The following is a 21315-nucleotide window of genomic DNA, read 5'->3' on the forward strand; positions in this document are numbered from 1 at the left end:
TCTAGAGCCCCCCTCCCTTTGCAATTTTTAATAGCGGTAATAGGAAGCTAATACACAACTCTACATATTTTACAAGCATATATGCATAGTAAGGAACATATATCAAGCACATTTAAGTGGTGCCAGCAAAGACAAACAGAAGCAGGTCATTCTGACCACTGTGTAGAAAACAGGTTGGATGCTTTGGTAGGCGTGATAGATACTCTGAGCACTGGCTCTTTTAAAGACTTTTCTAATATAAAAACAATCTCTCTTGTTCCCTGATTCTGTGAAGGTGATTACTGGGTATTGAAAGATATATCATTCATGGTAAATCACTCAGTTTCTCTTATGAATTGATTAGTGTGAATCAGTCTGAAGATCTACCATGGCTCATCTGACAAATTCAAGTTTCCAAGTTCGTGAAGATGAGGACCAACCTGTGCTGTGCTGACTACCTTACAATCATGTAAAGCCACTGTGCAGCCAACCTTCATCTGGTGCCTCCCCATCCTTCAAACTTCAGCCCTTTTCCCTCTCTGTAGCCCTAATGCCTAGCAAAGGGCCTTCCATACAGTAGGCACATAGTGCTTGTTAGTAGCCATCCCTGCTGAGCTAATGGTTAGGATTCGGTATATTCACAGTACCTGTCAGTGGAATGAGCTGACCTTCCCTTTCCCTCAATTCAGACCATCTTTCTAGTTTTATTTCCTATGTTGCATCTACTCTTATAGACTCAGTATTCTCTGAACACTCCATATTCTTTCATGTCTGCTTGCCTTTGCAAGTACTGTTCCTAGTGACTAAAATAGTGTCCTCTTTTTAAAGAGGAAGTTCAACTATCACTTCTTCTTGGCCATCTTCCTTGTCTCTCCATGCATTCATTTGATCAATTATTCATCTATCCATTGACTCAACAAATACTGAGTACTTTTACAAGCTGGGCGCAATGCGAGACAGTGAAAATATGACGGCAAGCCAGAGAGATCGCGTTTAATAAACATATTATGTTCACACTGATGAATATACAATTACTGAGACACATGCTCTGAGGAAGCAAACACTGTTCTCTGAGAGCACGTCACCAAGGAATCTTTTTAGATTAGGCTGGGTTGTGAGTAGAGGGGTTCAAGGAAGGCTGCTTTGAGGAAGGAACAGTGAATATCAATTTGGAGGCACGAACAGGCAGAATGGAAGCAAAAAAGGCATTGCAGCGAGAGACTTGAAGGCGCGTAACAAATTTGAGGAATTGAAACTGGCAGTGGAGTCAGAAAGCTGGGAATAAGGGGGAGAGTGATGCCTCGTCCCAGGCACAACGTGCAGAAGATGTTTTCTCTGTGTCTGGAATGGAGTCCCCAAAGCTTGACGCCGCGCTTAGGTGAGAGCTGGATGCACGGTCCCCGCCCGCCGCCCACACAACTAGCGGTCACCGGGACCACCCGCCCTTCCCACAAGGCCGCGAGCGTGGCCCTCCCCTCCCCAGTCCCGAGACCTCGCGAGAGGACGGCGCCCGTTGTTGCCGTGACTCCGGGTGCCACGCTTTCCCGGGCCTCAGCACCGCCTCCTCCTTCCTCTTACCCCGCCTTCCACCCCGCGCTCCGTCCTCCGATTGGCTAACCGGGCCCGGTCAGTTTTTTCCAGGCCAGAAAGTGGCTCGACAACTAGTCCTGTTTCTGGCCCAGCCTCCGAAGCCTGCGGATTGGACAGCTGAGTCAGCTGTCACTCTCCTCTGCAGGAGCGCGGGCCAGCCAATCCGGAGCTCGGCGTATTTTACAAACTGGGGAAGTGGCTGGAGCAGAAGCCGAGTCAGGGAAAAAGCGAAGCAGTGGGGGCGACCCTGAGGGGTTTCGAGGAAGGTGCGGCGCGGGGATCTTGGAGGGAATGAGGGCTGTGGAGGATCATAAAGAGGAGAAGCAGTTCGAGGTTCTGGGGCGAAAAAATAGGCTCAGGGTGCCTGGAGGTGGCACCCAGCAGAGCGGCCTTGCAGGCGCGTAGTCTTCTGGGCGCATGGATTTAGGCGAAGATGGAAGTATTAGGGATGTGAGGACCGGACCGGTCCGGTGCTCCGAACTGCCTGACCTTTGATCCCTGATCCTGCCTTCTTTTCTGTCTCAGTTGTAGCCATCATGACCACCTTCCAAAGCAAGAAGGATCCTCTCCTCCGGGGTGTAACACCCACCCCTAGCAAGATTCCGGTACGCTCAAAGAGACGCCCGCCTCTCCCCACGGTCAAGCCCTGCGCCCTGGACCAGGAGAATCAAGATCCAAGGGTAAGAGGGGCCTGCTGGGTGAAGACAGTAGCTACTACGAGGCAGCACATACCAGCTATGCACTGCAACGCTGAACTTTTTGTCCTCCCTTCCCCCAGAGATTGGAGCAGAAGTTCAGTATTCAACGTCCCCTGGTTGACTCAGCAGGCCCCAGGCCGAAAGCCACACATCAAACAGAGAAATCAGAAAGATTGGTGGGGAGCACCCAGCTCCGGAACGCCTTGGGGGAGCTCAGGCCTAGCCCTAGGAGACAGAATGTGGGGCCTGGGCCCCCTCCCCAGACAGGTACCTGTTGGACGCCTAGAGCACAGTTCTTGGCTGTTTGGGAGAATGGGATGGGCATAGCGGGCTTTGGGTGCTCTGCACTCCTCCAGTCTCCTGCTGACTATGAGTCCTGGGCCCTGCTCCTGGAAAGCTCTTTGCTCTTAGAAGCTCTCTCCTTTCTTCAGCAAAATGTCATCTCTTCTAAAGCTTTTCCAGCCCCAGTCACAATCAATTGTTCTGTCTTCTAATACTTTGCAATACTCTTTTATAAATTGTCCATACTTTGGCTTGAGTCTCTTACCTCTCTATAGTTCGATGATAGCTTCTTTTTCTTTTTAAATTTATTTTTTAAATTTATTGGGGTGACAATTGTTAGCAAAATTAATAGATTTCAGGTGTACAATTCTGTATTACATCATCTATAAATCCCATTGTGTGTTCACCACCCAGAGTCAGTTCTCCTTCCATCACCATATATTTGATCGATGATAGCTTCTTGAGAATAGGAGCTTTGTCTTATTCATCTTTGGGCCCCAGCACCTAGGATAGTATGTTACATAAAGTTCTGTGAACATTTGGTGAGTCGAGTCCAATTATACGAATCTCTTTGGCTCCCTGTTACACCTCCAGGGAATCACGCTCTGGTACCTGACCGCTCAGCTTTCCCCCTTCCTGTTCCTCCTCACCTTTCCTTCTCTTCTCTTGCAGAGGTTCCAGGGGTTATAGAGTTTGTGGCTGACCCTGAGGCCCTGGCCACTATCCTGTCAGGTGAGGGGGTGAAGAACTGTCAACTGGGGCGCCAGCCCAGTTTGGCTCAGAGAGTACTGGTTCGAGAGAACCCGGGAGGCACCATCCGGAGGGGCCAGGTAATGAGACAGGATATGAGGAGATCAAGTTTGGGTGGACTGAAGAGGGAATGCTGAGCTGATAGCCTCTTTTGGGATCCCAGGGTGCCCGGGCCTCTGCATATTTGGCCCCTAGGACCCCCACCCATAGACTGGACCCTGCCAGAGTTTCCTGCTTTTCGAGGCTGGAGGGACCAGGACCTCGCAGCCGGACCTTGTACGCCCAGAGGCTAGAGACTCCGGTGAGTACCCTTGGGGGGCTGATGATACTCATGGCTTCTGGGAGCTCCTTCCAGGGACAAAACTTGGCCTTGGGAGAGAAGGTACCTCATGATGAGCCAGAGGGGTTCTGTGGAGGCATATGGGGTTGGTGGTAAAGCCTGAAGGTCTGGAAGCCACCTCTGACTCTGCTTTTTTCTTTTGCTTTTATGGGTCAGATTCCACCTTCAGAACCTTCCGTTTACTCCTCAGCTCGCCCCAGCTTCCAGGAGCCAAGAAGAGAGACAGGTGGCAGTAGCTGGTGAGAAGGAGGGGGTCATTTAGAAAAGAATGGTCCAATGTCTGATACAGGGGTCCCTCAAAACGGGGGCCTTCCAGTAGCTTTAAGACTTCCTACCGACTCAAGAGGGGACGAGGGAAACCTGTGACTGCCCAGGGTGAACCTTTGGAATAGGATTCAGGCCCTTATAGCCAGGCCTCAGTAGGACATCAGTTTCTTCAGGTTGTAGTGGGAGGAAGGGCACAAAAACGAGAAGTGTTATCTCTTTTTTGTTTCGTGGCTGGAGCACAGACTGTGTAATACACGGAATCTGAGTTTGATTCCTGACTCTCAGCGCTTACTAGTTATGTAAGCTTCCCTGAACCTCCAAGCTTCAATTTCTTTAATCTGTCAGATGAGAATAATGTTTGTGTCCTCATTAGAGTGTGTTGTGAGAATTAAATAAGATCATGTGTGTAAAGCAGTTAGCGCAGTACCCAGCTCACACTTGGTACTCAGTGACTGCTAGCTGCTGCCCTTATTGTCATCAGGACTTCAGTGAGCCAGGCGTCTGGATTGCTCCTGGAGACCCCAGTCCAGTCTGGTGAGTGTATATGGCCATGGGAGAGAACAGGGGCAGGTGGGATGCCTGCAGTGGGGAGCAAGACGAGAAAGCTCAGCAGGCTAGGGGAAAGGGGGAAAGGCCAGATCTGAGGGAGCCGGAGAGGAAGAGACCTTGATAGGTCATATGTTGGCCCAGTTGCACTTGCGTCAAAGGAAGTGGTCCCCATGTCTACCCTCTCCCTGCCACTTCGTACAAGATTTACCTTCCACTCACTCTTCTATCCTCAGCCCCGAAGAGCCATCACCACACTGAGCCCACTCAGGGTGTTCAGATTGGTAAGTCATAATATTATTGAGATAGTTCTGGGCTCCAAGGAGATGCTGAATGGCGCCGCATGGGGCAGTGGGGATTGTCAAACTGTCATACCCTCTTTAGCGGTTACAAAGCCTGTGCCCGACTTTGGTGGGTGTTCCACACACTATAGCACATTTCCTGTCTTCTCCTAGCTTCCTCTCTCCCTGAAGGAGAACATGAAATTGTCACTCACCCAGATGAAGGAGGAGGGGGCCCCCTTGGTCTGGCCCAGTGGGTTCCATCAAGAGGAACTGGAGAGCTAATCCACACCAGGGTGAGATTGGACCCTCCTGGGATGGGGGCAGTGGGGAGGAGTGATGCTTGGAGGAATTCCCCAGCAGCAACTAGCACTGAGGATTGGGGTGAGCCAGGCAGTCCTGAGTGTCAGATGTTAATTGGGTTTGGGTGTGCTCTCAGTGGGCCCAAGCCCTCTCCAGAGTGGGACTGGCCTCCAGAGTGGGGCCTGGGGGTAAGAAATCACAGTTTACCAGTTGTCTAGGGCCAGGGGGTAAGAAGTCACAGTCTGGTATATATTTGTATCACCATCAGATCAGTACTGAGAAATCTGACATTTGTTAACCAAAGCATTCATTCATTCACTCCACAAGTATTAGTTGATCAGCCACTGTGTGTCAAGCAGTGCTCTAGGTTCTAGATATACAGTAGTAAATAAGTTCACATTCTAGAAGGGGGAGGCAAAAAGTAAATGCATTGTAAAATATATAGTATAAATATGTCGAATGCTAAGTTCTCTGTAAAGAAAATAAGGCACTAAAGTGGAAGTGGAAGTAGGGGTAAGGGTTACTACTGCAATTTCAAATAGATTGGGCAGGGGTATCGCATTGAGAAGGTGATGTTTAAGTGAAGACCAGAAGGAGTTGAGGGAGTGAGCCATACAGATATCTGAGGGAAGAACATTCCAGGAGAACTGCAGGTGCAAAGGCCCTGAGGAGGGAATGTGCCTACTGTGTTTAAGGATCAGCAAAAAGGCGACACCAGTGAGACTAAAGCAAGTACAGGAAGCGAGGTTAGAGGATCAGCCTGGGTAAGGATTTATAAACCATTGTAAGACCTTGGCTTTTACTTGGAATGAGATGAAAGCCATGGGGAGGGGGATGGACAAGGGAGTGACATGATTTGATTAGGTCTTAAGAGAATCACACTGGCTGCTGTAGTGAGAACAAGATCTAGAAAGGCGAGGGGCCAAGGATCATTCTTCCACCTTGTCCCTTCCACAGGATAGCCGTGCCTGCCACCTGATGCCCTCCCCTGGCCGTCTGCTACCATCCGTCACCCGTCCATCCCCCTTTGGATTGGCTCAGCGTGTTCCCTCCCCTGGCCCCTCAGCTCTGGTTTGTACAAACAGTTCCTGGGGACTGGACAAGGGCAGAACAGTCTGGCTGGGCTCCCTGCTAGATCTAGGTTTTGTCCCTGCTCAGCCATCCCCATCTTTTCCCAGGCCTCATATTCAGTGTTGCGGCGTCTCGCCATTCGCCCCAAAACCCAGTTCACGCCCATCCAATCTGCCCCCAGAGATCAGCAGGTAAGAGAGGGTACAGGAGGTAGCTGGCAGAGGAAGGGACTGGATGGGTACAGGGAGAATTATGACATCTCACTTCTGTCCCAGGCCCGATGTTTGAGTGGCCCTTCCCCTCAGTCTTGCCCTGAAGAGCCTGCCCTAACCTGGGTAAGTGCTGAAAGCCTTCCCATGCTGAGATCTCACTGTGAGCCCGAGGCCCCGCAGTTTGAGGCAGGTGGGCTCTCTGGAAAGCTACCTAACTCTCCCACTCTCCCTGCTTCTCTACTGTCTCTCCTAATCTCAGTCTAGGGCTTCTCAATTAGGGACCTGATCCCTTCCTCATGAGGATGAGACTCAGACTAGTTTTCCTTCCCCAGCGGGGCTTCCTCACATGGGCCCTCTCTTCCCATGTGGCAGGAGCAGATTGCAGTCCGGCTATTTGACCAGGAGAGTTGTATAAGGTTACAGGAGGGGACTGGGAAACCACCTGTGGCAACTCCTTATGGACCCCACCCCAGTAGAACCCCCAACCTCCAGGAGCTGAAGATGCAGGTGGGCCTGTGTGGGCAACAGCTTTGATGCCTGCTGGGCAGTGAGAGAGCTGGGGAGGGAGACGCAGGAGGAGAGGGGGTGTGGGGAGAGGACAGTGTAGTGGGTAGAGACTTGAACTCACATCTTGACATCACACTTGGGGTGCTCTCTCCCACCCGCAGCGCATCAGTATCCTGCAGCAGCTTTTGCAACAAGAGGTAGAGGGGCTGGCTGGGGGCAAGTGTACCCCCGTTAATGGAGGCTCCTCTCTGGATATGGCTGAACTTCAGCCCCTGCTGGCTGAGATTCCTAGAACTCTGAATGCCCCAGAGCATAATTCGGGGACTTTCCACCTTCCTGAACAGTTAGAACACTCTGGACTGCCAAAGCCCTGCCTTCCAGAGGAGAGTGGGCAACCACAGCTCTGCCCTGAAGCAGAGCCTGAGGTAGCTCAACTCCGCCCTCCAGCAGAGCCAGGGCCCCCAGAGTCCTGCCAGAGGAGGGAGCCTGAGATACCAGAGCCTACGACCCAGCAACAGCCTGAGGTATCAGAGGCCTGCCCTCTGGTGGATCCTGGATCCCTTCAGGTCTGCCTCCAGGGGCAGACTGGACTCCCAGAGCCCTCCCCTAAGGTAGAGCCTGGGACATCAGAAGCCTGCTCCCTGGCACCTAGGTGTCCAGAGTCCAACCCACAGCCCTGCTGCAGTCAGTGGGCTCCAGCGACCACCAGCGTGATCTTCTCCTCCCAACGCCCCCTTTGTGCCAGCCCCCCTATCTGCTCACTCCAGTCTCTGAGGCCCCCAACAGGCCAGGCAGGTAAGGAGTTGGTTGGAAGGGGTTGTGAACAAAGGAGGTCCTAATCTCTCGCGGGGAGCGGGCCCCCTGCCCTGCCCCAGGTGATACCAGGCTTTTACCCTGCCCCAGTCTGACTGTCCTTCAGGAAGAACGGAGGAGCTGGGCCTCCAGCCCTGTGCTACTATTGGCTTGGACCTCAGTGGGGGAGTGAGAAAGGGCAGTATATAGTGGGAGTTTAGGACTCCAGAGCCCACCCTGAACTCTATGGCCCTTGGCCCTCAGGCCCCAGCAGTCTGGCTCCTCGAACCCTGGTCCTGAGGCAGCGCCTCAAAGCATGTCTGACCGCCATCCACTGCTTCCATGAAGCACGCCTGGATGATGAGTGTGCCTTCTACACCAGCCGAGCCCTTCCCCCAGGCCCCTCCCGGGTCTGCACCAACCCTGTGGCTACGTTACTGGAGTGGCAGGACGCCCTGGTGAGCCTCCCATTCACAGCCGCTTGTACCTGTACAGCAAACCTGTGGGAAGTAGGGAGTGGGACAGGGGGCCAACCTGGGCTCCTTTACAGAAGTCAGTGGGGAAGGGTTGGATCAGTTCAAGGATGGCTGGGCTATGACAAGGTCTTCTCTCTCTCCAGTGTTTTATTCCAATTGGTTCTGCTGCCCCTCAGGACTCTCCATCATGAGGCATCTGTCTTCACCCACTGCTGCCCTGCCTTACTCCTTTCTTTTAGCCCTATTTATTGTCGTTCTACGGGATTGGGAGCCGACACCCTTTTGTCCTTCAATAAAGTTTCTAAAGTGTCAGAATGTCTGTTTCCCTCTGGTCTGATGTAGACCAGCTACTGCTGTTGTTCTCCAGTTGCCCACACGGTGGCAGTGTCCTCCAGCGTAGAGCCAGGCCAGCCCTGGGCTCTCAGGATCCCCCAGGCTCCCTCACCTAGGAACTGTCCTGAAGGGGGGAAGTCATCCTACTCACCCACTCAGCAAGCTCTGAGTGTGTTGAGGGACAAATGTGGGCCTTTGGGGAACTGCCCTTCTTCCTGGTCCTTGAGATCAGCGCCACTTCCAGGAGTCATCAGTAACTCCCTCATCCCCTAGAGCTGCTCCTCTTAGATTGGTCAGCACCTCAGATTGCATCAGGCAGAAAGCAGAACTCTCCTTTGTATCATTCTGGTTGGTGTCTCCCTACAATGTAAGGCTCAAAGCTCTCCTGAAGCTGATACCACCCCACTTGTCCCTTCCCACATCACAACAGGATCCTGGGTAACCCCTCTTCCTCCAGAGTCAGGCCTTGCCTGGGAAGAACTCAACTTTTGCCTCTGGTAGGGTAGGAATCTTTGAGGAGTGAGGGAAAGGGTCAGCCGCTTGTCCCCACTCTGTGCACCAGTTAAGAGGCACACACGTTCTCTAACTTCACTTTATTGGAAGCAGCAGCTGTACCCCAGGTCCCAGCCCGGATGAGGGTGAAATGGGGACTGTACAGAATGAGTTTTAAATACTAGGAAAGAATTCACTGGTTCCTCCAGTTCATAGGAAGGCTGCCAAGGCCTGAACCTGGAGCCTGAAAATGGAGATGAGGGGAGGAAGGGATGGTGAGAGAAAGTTTTCATGACAGAGGACCAGTGCCTACCGCGTCCTAATGTCTCCCGCCTAGATGGTCTCCTTCTGTTTCTGTTCTCTCCTTCCCAAAATGATATTTCCCCAGCTTCTGGCAGAAGAGAGGGTCACGACCCCCGCCCCTCTCTGACCGGCATTCACAGGCCCTGCGCGCACGGATGCGGGTGGTCCCTTCCCAAACTGTTCTGCTCCTCCTCCCGCCTGGCCTCCTCGGCTCCCCAGCCACTTATACTCGGGAGCTCCCACAGTCAGCCCATTAAGGCCACCTCCAGGAGCGGGAGGGCCCGCCCCATCGCCAGGCTCTCAAAGAATGGGGTGGTGCCTTGGGTGGTGCCGGCTGCAGGTGGGTGAGGAGGGGAGTGGAGGCATAGAGCGAGCAGGATGGGGGATGGGGGTCAAACGAGTAGGGGATGGGGCCCGGCTCAGTCCGGGTAGATGATGAAGCCAGAGAAAGTGCTATACTTGTTGGTGTTCCCTCCATGCACCTTCCCGCCGTCCAGCTTGATAAAGACTTCATCGCCCACGTCCAGGTGCAGGATGACGCTGTTGCTGGCGTAGTCGTAGTTCTGGTCTGCGTCCTGGGCAATGGCGCTGGCCCGGACCTACCGAGAGAGCACAGAGCAACCCCCTCACGCCCTGTGCGGAGCTGGGGTGACGAGAGAGGTCCAGCCGAGGAGGTGCAGCTGGGCCTAGGAAGGCGGCGCGAGGGTAGCAGGTTACAGGGTCGGGGGAGGACAAGGAGAGGCCAGGAGGCACCGCCATCACTAGCTGTGCGACTCCGGCAAGTTTCACGCCTTCTCTAATCCTCAATTTGAACCATAAGGAGGGAGGTAATAACAGAGCCTATCTTCTAAGGTTGTTAGGATTAAATGAGTTACTATAATACATGTCAAACGCGTTAGAACAGTACTTTGCACATAGAAAACGCTATAGGAGTTTGCTATAATTCTTCTTATCATTTAAAAATTAAAGTTATGCTGTAGGATAATTTCTAAAATTCTGAACCCCATCTGGCCACCTAAACTTGCCTTCCCTTCCCCCAGGGATATAGGGTACAGGTGTGTCTGCGTGTATGCAATGGGGCAGGCCTTAAATGGGAAGTTGTAATGATGAATTCTAGCCTCCGGGGTGCCCATTTCCTCTCCTAGCGGCCTCTGGCTCCCCCACCTGGGGGTCGCCTTCTGCCCCAACAAGTAGCCCCCTCCTCCCTTCTGGCCTCTCTGCTGCTGGTCGCCTCGGGCCGACAGCCCCGCTCCCAACCCCATTTTTCTGTCCCTCGGGGACTGGTTATTAACTCATTAATTATTCATCATTATTCTAATCACTGTTTACCATCCTCAGGGCCCGCAGCGCCCACGCCGCGGAATACAGAGTGGGAGCCGAGCGGCCCCCGCCCCCTCCGAAACCGACACACTCTAGATACACACTGCCTCCTCTGTCCGCTCACAGACACCTCACATAGACCACGCACACCTACTCAGTGCCACATGCAGATAGACATGCTCTATTCTCGCACTTTCACTCTGACACCCCCAGACACACTCGCATCACACACACACACTCCCTTGCACACATTCTCACTCCCATGCAGACACACACTCTCACTCCCTTTCTCTGGGTTCCTGGAGGCCTGCTGGGAGGAGAACCCCATGCAATGCCTACGGGTCTTGGAGCCGGACAGTGCTGCAGCTGTAGCAGGACCAAGGTTTCGGACCGCCAGGGTGAGCAGGCCTGATGTGCCAGGGTGAACATTACCCAATTACACTAAGAGATCACCGCTAAGCCCCAACCTTACCCCCTGCGCAGGCACCTAACCCAACCCCCACTCCTGCAGGCCTCTCACTCGCTCTACGTGTGTCCCGGTCTTCGAGCTAAGTCCTTGGGGCTATTCTCCCAAGTCAAGGAGGCAGTGACTCAGATTCTGAGCACAGGGACAGGGGCAACAGAACCCGGAGGCCAGAGGCTGCCAAGGAGGATGTGCGGCCTACTGGACAAGGCCGGGGTCCAAGGCTTCTGCTTTATCTGTCCTTTGCCTTTTTCCTCCCCCAAACCCGTTCTTTCATGCCGCCTGGTTGATCGCTGAGCTGCCATACCATTTTTCACCTCTGCCTACAGACTCAGTATTAGCTGAGGGTAAGGCGCGCTCTAGAATTGGCCCTAGGCCCTGGGGCTAGTAGTAGAGCTGATGGCAAATGAGAGAGTGTTTTCCTTCTTTTTTACCTTTTCCTCAAAAATCTAAGCTGAATGACCCCAGACAGAACGGCTGCTGACTACCCACTCCCTGGGACACAGATTCCATTCTAATTTCAAGGAGCCAGACTCCAGGTAACTCGCCCATCGCGAGGCTGGGAAACCCGAAAGCCACGAGGGCTGCCCCAGAAGAGAGAGTAGCCCAAGACAGGATGAGAAAAGAGGTTAATTGGCAGGGCAAGACACCAAAGAGGTTTGGTGTACCGTTGCCTCTAGTTGGGGTGTGAGGTAGTAGCTGCAGAGTCATTACGCTTTGAGTCCTGAGTTCTAATTCTGATACCATTCCTAACGCTCCGCGAGACCCTGGGCAAGTCGTTTGCTTTCTTCGACCCCAATTCCTCTTTGGCTAGAGGAAGCTATTTCTGAGTTCTTGGCAGCCTGACATTTATGGATTCAGTGATGCTGTTTGGGGAAGGGGATCGGGTTGTGTAATGAGTGCAGGGAGATTTAGAAAGCTACCCCACGGATCTGGGACTGGGTGGGGAAGGGTCATCTCACCTGTCCATTTTTCATCAGATCGGCCCACATGCTGGTCCCGTCGCCGCCGCGCATAAGCACATGGTAAGCGAAGAAATAGACACCCGGCATGGGGCAGGTGAACTTCCCGCTGGCCGCCTCATAAGCGTTGCCCACGTTAGTCACCACGTCGTCGAAGCGCAGCACCTCATAACCCTCGTGTGGCCGCCGCAGGCCCGCGTAGAAGGCAATGCGAGGCACGTAGCCGGCAGGGGGCGCCACCCCGCCGGGGCCGGGGCCGGGAGGACCCGGGGGACCTGGCCTGCCCGGCTCTCCTGGGGGCCCTCTGGGACCTGGCGGTCCCGGAGGTCCTCGCAGACCTGCCTTGCCGCGCCGGCCCACCTCTCCTTTGGAGCCCGGCGGGACGGGGGGCACAGAGACGGGCGCGCCGTCGGGTCCTGGGCCTCGCGGCCCATGCGGGTCGCACACCATGCGACAGCGACCCAGCATCTCATAGTGCGCGGGTCCGCGGGAGCTGTGCACCAGCAGCGGAATAGCCACCAGCAGCAGCAGCACCATGGCCACCCCGACGGCCGCGCCCACCACCCGCTTGCGGCGGCTCAGACGCGACGCGGCCAGGGCCAGAAGATCCTCTTCACTCTTGGGCGCAATGGCGGTGGAGGCCCGGGGCTCTTCGCGGGCCCCTGAGGCGGTGGCCGGGCTCGGGCCTGGGTTGGGACCCCCCCGACGGCTGCGCCCGGCCCCCCCGCCCCTGCAGGCTCCCGCCTCAGCGGTGCCGTTCCCCAAACCTTCCGTCAAGGCGGAGGACTCCGCGTGAGTTGGGCCAGGGGCAGCTCCCGACGGTTCAGAGCCCGTGGTCCTCTGTTACCCTCCTGTTCAGCCTAACGTTCCCGGGCGCCTGACATCTGCGGCTTCTCGGACGGCTGGTTTCTTACAGATCTAGGATGCTTGCTCTCTGGACAGCTGCTTTCTCAAGGATGGCGGCACCTTGGTCCCCAGCTACCCAGACGGATTGCTCCCGGCCGGAAAAGGGACTACTCTCCGAGCTCTGGACGTCCCGGGCTCTGCTCTTTGGGTGGTGCCCACCGGACTGGACCTCGTAGGTTTGCGCTCTGACTCTTGGCGAGCATTGACCCTCCTTTATACCCCAGCCGCAGCCCCAGCCCCTGCTAGAGCCCTGGCCCCGCGTCTCTCTCCTGCTAGCGCGCTGCCTCTCTGCGTCCCTAACCTTCCTCCCCTCCCTCCCAGGGCGGCGGTGCGGATGGTGAGAGCAGCTGCGCGCGGGGAGCCGCTATAAGCGGCCGGGGGCGGAGCGACCCCTGGCGACCAGAGCAGGAAGCGCGGGGGCGGGGCAGGCAGCGGCTTCCACCCGCGGGGCCCCCAGCCTCTCGGTTGCTACCCGGCTCTCTGAATCGATTGTGCAGGGGTTCACTGCCCCCATCCTATCCATACTTTCACCCTCTACCCGGAGTTAGGTATTCCCAGAGCCCAGAGAAAGCCAGAAAGAGCGATGGGATAAAAAGAGGTCGAGATATATAGATAAGACAGGTGGATTCCTGAGCTAAAAAGAGACCCCCCCCAAAAAAAAAAGAAAAGAAAGAAAAAGGAAAATAAAAATCCAACAAACAAACCAAGAAGGGCGATAAAAGAGAAATTCGCTACCCCACACGCCGCAGTGCCCATGACCAAATAACAAATGGTGAAGGGTTCAGCAGATACGTTGGCCTGAACTGGAAAAGGCAAATCTCCAGCCACCCCTACCCTTGACCCCCCCCCCCAGTGTTGGGGGCGCAGAGCAGCGGAGAGAATGAGGGAGCAAGAGAGAGTGAGAAAACAGACCAGCCTGTGAGAGGGAGCCGGAAAGCAGAGAAAGAGCGACAGAAATCTGAGGGAAAGCCAGATAGAGACACAGAGACAGAGACAAAGTGTGGAAAAGAGACTGACAGCCCCAGAGGGGGTGAGGGAGAGACAGAGACGGAGAGAGAGAGACCAGAGCTGAGACAGGTTGACAGATCGAGAGAGAAATGTAAATGGCGCGCTGCAGAGAGACACCCAGGTCCGTGTTCGGACTCCAATGTGACATATCAACTGTGGGGAAGACGCGGGGGCGGGGCTGTTCTTCAGCAGAGTGGTAAGCTCTGGGCCTGTGCATTGTGACAGTATGCTGGCAAGTGTGGATGTGGCCATGGGCCCCTGGCCTTGTGTGTACCTGGGTGAGTGTGATTGTGGATTGTGTGTTGTCTTTGTGTATTTGTGAGGGCTATTTTAAGGGAGATTTTGTATTCGTCTTCCTCTTAGTCCCTAAATATGGGACCCTTCGAATAAATGAATGCCATCTCTTCTATCCCAGGACTGAAGAGTAGATAACCTACTGGAGAAAAGAGTCAGAAGGCAGATTTGTCCCACTTGCCCTGCCTAGCCCAGCCCAGCTCCAGCCCTTCCCTAGTCCCAGACATCCCCTAGGATCTCTGCCACCTTCCTTCCCCCTTCCTCAAATGTCTATAGTTAGATGGAAACCCAGAGAAGTTGGACCCCACATAATAAATGTTTTGAGGAGGGGTTTGAAGTTGGTTATGCAAATGCCCATAACCAAAATGCAGATTAAGTGCTAGGCGCCCTCCTGTGAGAGGTGACTGCGTCTGCCATTCCAAGACGGAACACAAGCTTTGATAGATCCCTCTCTGTAAGGGGACAGAGTCCAGAGGAAAAGCTAGTGGCTGCATTCCTCCTCAGAGTCTTGCCTCTCTAGGGGAAATTTCTTGCTCACAGGGACCCCAGGGCCTGGAGAAGGGGCTCCAGGACTGGCAAAGTGGGGATGTTCGGAGACCCTGGACTGTAATGTATAGGAATGTGATGTGTTAAGTGGAGGGCACAAGACAAACCAGGGCATGATTATTGGGTGGAAGGTGATTTCCTCATTTCTTGTTTCCCGTACCCCTTCCCTGCATCGCCCAGCCCATAATGATGCAGGAGAAAGAGGTTGCTGAGGCTGGGCCTGTGTGGAGGGAGGCCCCTACATGCTTGAAAGGGTTGGGAGAGAAAGAATTGGCAGTCAGTGGGGGAGGGGCCTCCTCCTCCAACCATAAATACAAATTTTATTCAAGGTCTTTGTCGCCATTTGTCTTCCTCGGGGGGCTGAGGGCCATGTCGGCCCCGTGCATGTCTAATTCCGGATCTGCTCCCCCAGGCTGGATGATGGATGGATCAGAGAAGAGAGAGCAGGCTTGGGCTCACATCAGCCTCCCCTGCCCAATCCTCAAGCCCCATCGACCCCAGGTCCTGCCACCCCTCTCCTGACTCCTCCCCTTCTTTCCGTTCACCAGAGGCCCTCCTTTGCTCAGCCTCGCTCCCCACCCGGCTCTCCTGCTCCCTCTTTTTGAGCCCCTCACCTCAGCCCCTTTCAGGTCCCAGCCCTATTCTCTCTGGAGCTTCCTTTCTCCTCCTAGCCCCAGCCCAGGCTTTGAGCTGCGGTGACCAGCAAGGCTGCAGGCAGCAGCCGGTGTGTGTGGTGGGGGGAGCAGGCTTGGCTCACAGGGAGCTGAGGGGCCAGCTCCATGAATTTATTCATGTTCTGTTGCTCTTTCCCCACGCTCTGGAATGAAGCTGCCAGCTCACCAGGTCCTTACTGCTTCCCCTGCAGCTGTCACATTGGACCAAGGAGGGACCTGGTAGGGTCAAGGCCTGCCATTGCTCCTGGGGCCAGAAGCTAAGTGTCTAGGCTCGAGAGGAAATGCTGGGGCCCAGGCTGGGGTCTGGGACCATTTACCCAGATCTTCTCAGGCAACCAAACTGGGAGGCCCCAGGGAGGTGGTATGGTTGGGAATGGAAAGTAGGCAGAGAAGAGTGTGCTGCAGGACATAGGAGGAGTGGAGGCGGGGACAAAGAAGATGGGGGAAGGAAGGGGAGAAGATGACTTTAAGGAGTCCTCTAGGCTCCCCTATTTAAAAGCACAGCTCCGTCTGAATCCTGCTTTAACTTCCATCCTTGACTCTGCACTAACCCTGCCACTAACCCCAAATTATATACTTGACTCTTCTCCAATCCTAAAATGAATCCTAACTCCATAACCTCACCCTAAATGGAACCCATCTTCACCTGTCCTTTCATGGAACCCAGGGGTCTCCCAAGAATTTCCCCCAGGGCTTACAGCCAGGTGTGCCTCAGAGTTCTGAGGACCAGACTTTGGATTAGCATGTAATTAGCATATGATTTGCATGTGATATGTTCCTTCTACTCTGAGGAAGTTTTCATGTTAAAATTTTATGAAGTCTAGCAGAAAGGTCCTGGCTTCTTGAAGTTTCTCTTTTTGTTCCTTCTTCCACATTTCTTCTCACTGACCCAGATGCCCTCAAGGGAAGAAAGGGGGTGAGGAGAGGAGCAATTGAGGGCTCATGGGTAGGAAGATCCTGGGAGTGCAATCTGCCCTGTCACCTGCAGTGTAACCTCCACAAGCCTCAGTTTCCTCATCTGTAAGAGGAGAGAAACCAACTGACTGATGTTACATTAAGATCTAAGGAAACACTTTTTTTTTCCCTTGCACTCTTTTGTTCCTTACTTATCAGGGTCATTCATCATGTGGGTCTCCTCTCTCCCTACCTCAAGCACACACTCTGGCTTTCAGCTTCCATCTCTAAGATTACACAGAACTGGAAGCAGCCTGGGTTACCTGGCACCAGACCTGTGGTGTGAAGAGAAAGGAACTTGGCCCACCTGATAGCATGGAAAGGGAAATAACATTATTTCGTGCTTACTGTATGTTAGGGCTTTTACATTAAAGTTCTCATTACATCCTCGTAGCACCTGTAAGAGGGGGATGTATTGTCTCCACTTTACAGATGAGGAAACTGGGGCCCTGAAAGGAGAAACGGTTTGTCCTGTATCATCCTGTAAGTGGCAGCTCTAGAACTAGAGTTCTGATCTCCTGTCTTCCTTCTCAGTGCCCTGGAGAAGAGAAATGGCATCCGAGACAGTAGAAGGGTAAGAGAAGCAGGACAGGAGTGGGGAGTGAACGCATCTCCGGGGAGACCTGTGTGTGAAGCCAACAGGGCAGGGCCTTGGCTCAACGTGTTCCCCACCCTCTACCCCTAGCACTATGGAGCCTGACACCCAACAGGTGCTCAGTTGCTAGCTAACGGATGTCAGCTGAAGTTAGCTGCGGATAAGAGCTGTTTAAATGGAAGAGGCGAGGACAGAGAAAGAGGGAGGGAAGGACAAGGAAACTAAACCAACCAGAGGAAAATGTGCTCAAGAGGCGAAAGAGAGGCGAGCTGGCCGAGGGGGCTGAGGACCGCTCTCTTCCTCCCACCACCGGTGAGAAAACAGTCATGGACCAAGAGCCTGCATGCACTTTGCCCCCTTGCATAGAGGGTCAACAGGCCTCAGCCGCGGGACGAGAGGGCAAGTGAGCCGCCGGGCCTAGGGCTTCCCACTCATCCGCCGCACGAGCCCCCGGCACCGCAGCTCTGTGCAGCCTTGGGTCCCAAGGGCCGCTCCAGAGGGGCGGTTGCCCCACAGGGCAGAGGACCCGCTCCTGGCTCCACAGAGAAGGGGTAGAGATTGCTTCTAAGGTGTCTGTCAGGCCACAGTGTGCTGCTGACTTGTTTCCGCAGCCCTTGACCGCTGGCCAGGTGCGGCTCCTCGCTCTAGTCCTCCTCTCCCCCTCCTTTTGCGCCCCTTTCGCCCCCACCGTCCTCCTGTTCCAGCCTCCAGTTAATGAAATGTGGCGAGCGGCCGCACAGACAGCTGTCAGATCCCTCATTTCTCCACCGGGATATTGGATCCCGCGCTGGGAGACCGACAGGTGAGCAGCGGAGGGGTGATGCGGCCGCTGAGGGAGGGGTGAGGGCTGGTGAGGGCGCCGAGCCCAGGAGGCAGCGCCAAGCTCGAAGCTCGAGGGCTCGGCTAAGCGACGTCGGCCCTAGGTTGCTTTTTCTACCCGGGTCTCCCAGCTCTTTGCTCTTTTCCAACAAGGAGGATACTTAACGAGCCCCACACCCACTGTGCCTGGACACCAGTTGACCCGAGACTCGAGGTCCCTCGCACCCTAGGCCGGCCTGGCTCGCGTGTGCGCCTCACGTAGCGGCTCTGATTCCGCGGCCGAGGCCCGGTGCTTCCTCCCACCTCCTTCCATCCCTTCCTTCTTGCTCCCCCTCCTTTCCGTGCTCCCTCCCCGGCGGCCGCGGCCTTTATTAGGGATTCCGCGGCTGTCGGTCCCGCCATCCATCCTGTCCGCCGGCAATTAGGCGGCCAGACAAAGAGCAGCTTCGGATGGATGAGGGTCCCGGCGGATCGGAAATGTGAAGGGTCAGCGCTGCCGCCCGCGGCGCACCCCGCTCCCCGCTCCGCATAATCACCGGCCGCCCGTCACTCAGCGGGCCGCTGGGGGAGCTCCCGGGTCCGGGCTGGGAAGAGGGCGGGGGTGGGACTGCAGCCTGGGCGCCTAGGGCTGGGCGAGTGCGGACCTGCAACAGGGCGCCTCCTGCGGGAGAATGGAGGACTGCGGGAGGGGGGGTGCCCGGGGCACCCGGAGGAGAGCTGAGGCAGGATATGGCCCCAGGATTTCCCTGAAGGCGGGCTGGGGAACGGCTGCCTGCGGGGCTTCCAGTGCGGAAGCGGGGACTCTAGCTGCAGGAAAGGGGAGGCTGGTGGCCCAGGCGCCCCCTGTTGGGAAGCTGGGGACAAAGGCCTAGGGCTTTGGGTCTGTACAAGTGGAACTGCCCGCAGGACGAGCCCCCTTAGGGAAACTGAGGGTCTTTAGCCTGGGGCGCCTCCTATCGGAGTAGAATAGTACTGCGTTTCTATACCCCATGTCTTCTGCGAAATCCAACCCCACATCAAATCCGGAAAAGCTCCAAGGCTGGGCGAGTCAGAGCAGAGCCGAGAGGAAGTTCAAGAAGTCCCGGTTTTTTACCGCGGATTCTTTGGCGCTAGCTCCCTGCTGACAAATCAACATCTCAATCTGACAATTAGTGGTCGAGGTGGGGGAAGAGGGGCTCTCGCCGGCTGTACCGCTTAACCCTCCCGGCGGGAGGCAGAGAGGTGGGCAATGCTGGCAGTGATGAACGACTGGGGGGGAGGGGCGGGGCCCCGAGCGCGCATTCATTACTCCACTGACAGGCGGGCGGCGGGCCGCGAGTGGAGGTGCGGGGAGGAGGCTTGTGGCAGGAGGGAGAGTAAGGGAGGCATTTAACAGCCCCACCGCCTGCTCAGTTCCCGGTTCTTCGTCTCTACCCTGGTACCCGACTTCCTGAGCTCGGCCTCTCAGCTGTTCAGGCTGGCCCTGGTTGCAGAATTTGGGGAGCGGGGTCAGGATCTAAGCCCTCTCCTCATTTAAGCGATTTAAGGCCTGAGATGTCAAGATAGGGTGTAGACACGCCTTAGGACTAGGTACTTCAGCCTGACCTGGGAGGAATTGTGCGTGTCTGCGCACACAGAGATGGTGTGTGTGACAGGGATTGATGGGTGTGGATCGCGCGTGGGGGTCAGTGACTGTGTGTGTCAGTGTTAGGGATGTGTCGGCCTCATCTTGTCAGTAGAGGTGTGAGCTGAGAGTGTCTGAGGATAAGCTGCTGCCTCTACCTGCATATCTGTGCCCCCCCCCCCAGCCCACCACTTGCTGTCAGCTCTCTGTCTTCAGTTCTGTAGGAAATGGCAGCGTGCACAGTGACAGCTGAGGTGTGCAGCTAGGGGTGGGGGGATAGATATTAACTGTGAGAATGCTGGTCTGAACGACAGCTCCCTTCCACCACCTCCACCCCCAAACATCATCACTTTCCCAAGCTTCCCTAAAGTAGAGGATGTTTTTTTCCCCAAAGTCTGGAGACCCAGTTGTTGAGTCCTGGAGAAGAAAGTAGTTACTACCAGTTGGCTATAGTCCACACCCCTACACACACACAGTCTCCATCACATATACAAACAGTCTCTAATATAAGATGTGATCTCCAACCCATCTGGCTTCCCCAGGCTGGTGGAGGTCAGAGAGGAGGAGGTGGATCTCAGGAAGGAAAGGGGAAGATCATCAGACCTCCAAGAGAGCCCACCTCTTTGGGGCCTGGGCTAGAGGCCCCTTACCTTTTGGATCTCAGGTCTAGTTACTAGTTGACTTCTTGGGAGGATAATGCTAATTATATTCTAATTCCTCTCCCTAATAACTCTCATCACCTGGCTTTGTCTCCGCTCTTCTCCCCCACTCTGAAACACACCAAAAGATTGAACTTGGCCTTCTTCCCAATACTGAATCTCCTGGGTCTATAAGGCAGAGAGTTGGGGTGATTCTGGATCTCTGGTCCCATGTTTTGTTCAGGGTGTCTTTCAGCCACTTTGCCTTTGTCTTGCTCTTCCTTATAGCTAGGGTATCTCTTGGAGCCTCTATGTCTTTGTTTCTTCAGCCCTCTTTGTGTTTCTGCATGTCTCCACATTTAGAGATATCTTCCAAATTTGTCTCCCTACCTTTAGGGGTCTCTGTTCCTCCGGGGCTTCTCCCTCGGAGAATACCCCAGGGCGACAGTGAACTCTATTGGAATGGGGAGAGGGAGTAGGGCTTCCTTCCTGCCCCCATTCAGAGGAGATTGCAATCCAAGGATGGCCACGGCAGTGTCAGGGCCGGCCATGGCCAGGTCTCTTCTCATTCAGGGCACAGGCGCCTGGTCGATGCCCCGCTGTCCGCCCCTTTCCAAGCCGCCCTCCTCAGGCCCTCGCCCCCTCTGCCCTCCTGGAAAAGGCAAATTTGACATTTTTAAATCCCGAGCCTTAGAGGGATCGATGCGGCCCGGGGGCCCCCGCCCGGGGTCGATATTCCTGATTGGGAAGCGGCCGCTGAGCGGAGCCGGGGTGTAAATCACCCGGACTGGGGGAGGGGGCGCGGGGAGCCAACTGCATCCCAGGCGCAAGGAACCAGGCAGGGTCCCTGCCCCGGTGAACCCGAGAGCAGTGGAATGACAGGCCTTAGAGATCTGGACACAAGCCCGCCGAGGGGTCCCCTCCTCTCCCACCCGGCTCTGCCAACTCTGCGGGCGGGCACTGGTCTCGCTTCAGCGGCCGCCACTCTCCGTTGCCCCTGGAGCCGCCGGGGAGGCCGGTGTCGGAGCCAGCCATGCGGCGGCTCCTCTGCGGCCGCTCCCGCGGGGCCTGGGCTTCGTGGCGGCTGTCACGAAGCCGACAGGCCGATTGGGCCGGGAAGGGGTGGGTGGCGGGGGAGAGTTGTTGGTGGGGCGGGGGGAAAAGAAGGCTGGCGCGGCTCTAGCTCACAGTGGGAGCGCAACAGATGTTTGCGGAATGGAGGGACAGTAAAGTGGCATGTGGCACGGAGCAACACGCAGCCCAGGACTTCAGGGCGCCCGCGGGGCAGAGGGTGGGAGTCCCGCCGTTCAC

At 55.3% G+C, this 21315-nt stretch overlaps 2 protein-coding genes across 2 annotated transcripts; one reads left to right on the top strand and one right to left on the bottom strand.

Annotated features, from left to right (window-relative positions):
- The first annotated feature begins 1682 nt into the window (after positions 1-1682).
- On the top strand, positions 1683-8409 carry TROAP (trophinin associated protein). Its single transcript, XM_019724654.3, has 16 exons — positions 1683-1835; positions 2095-2249; positions 2348-2534; positions 3222-3379; positions 3463-3600; positions 3796-3878; positions 4388-4440; positions 4689-4736; positions 4908-5029; positions 5994-6107; positions 6215-6298; positions 6383-6442; positions 6692-6826; positions 6988-7621; positions 7883-8076; positions 8238-8409. The coding sequence occupies exons 2-16, from the start codon at positions 2106-2108 to the stop codon at positions 8283-8285; spliced, it is 2202 nt and encodes a 733-aa protein (XP_019580213.2). The 5' UTR covers positions 1683-1835; positions 2095-2105; the 3' UTR covers positions 8286-8409.
- Positions 8410-9005: 596 nt separating this feature from the next.
- C1QL4 (complement C1q like 4) lies at positions 9006-13509 on the bottom strand. Its single transcript, XM_019724657.2, has 2 exons — positions 11968-13509; positions 9006-9821 (listed from the first exon to the last, which is right to left on the bottom strand). The coding sequence occupies exons 1-2, from the start codon at positions 12502-12504 to the stop codon at positions 9642-9644; spliced, it is 717 nt and encodes a 238-aa protein (XP_019580216.1). The 5' UTR covers positions 12505-13509; the 3' UTR covers positions 9006-9641.
- Positions 13510-21315: the final 7806 nt, after the last annotated feature.

Source organism: Rhinolophus sinicus, chromosome 1 (assembly GCF_057876585.1).
Source record: "Rhinolophus sinicus isolate RSI-liver-muscle chromosome 1, RSI-T2T, whole genome shotgun sequence".
In the NCBI taxonomy this organism is placed as follows: Eukaryota; Metazoa; Chordata; class Mammalia; order Chiroptera; family Rhinolophidae; genus Rhinolophus; species Rhinolophus sinicus.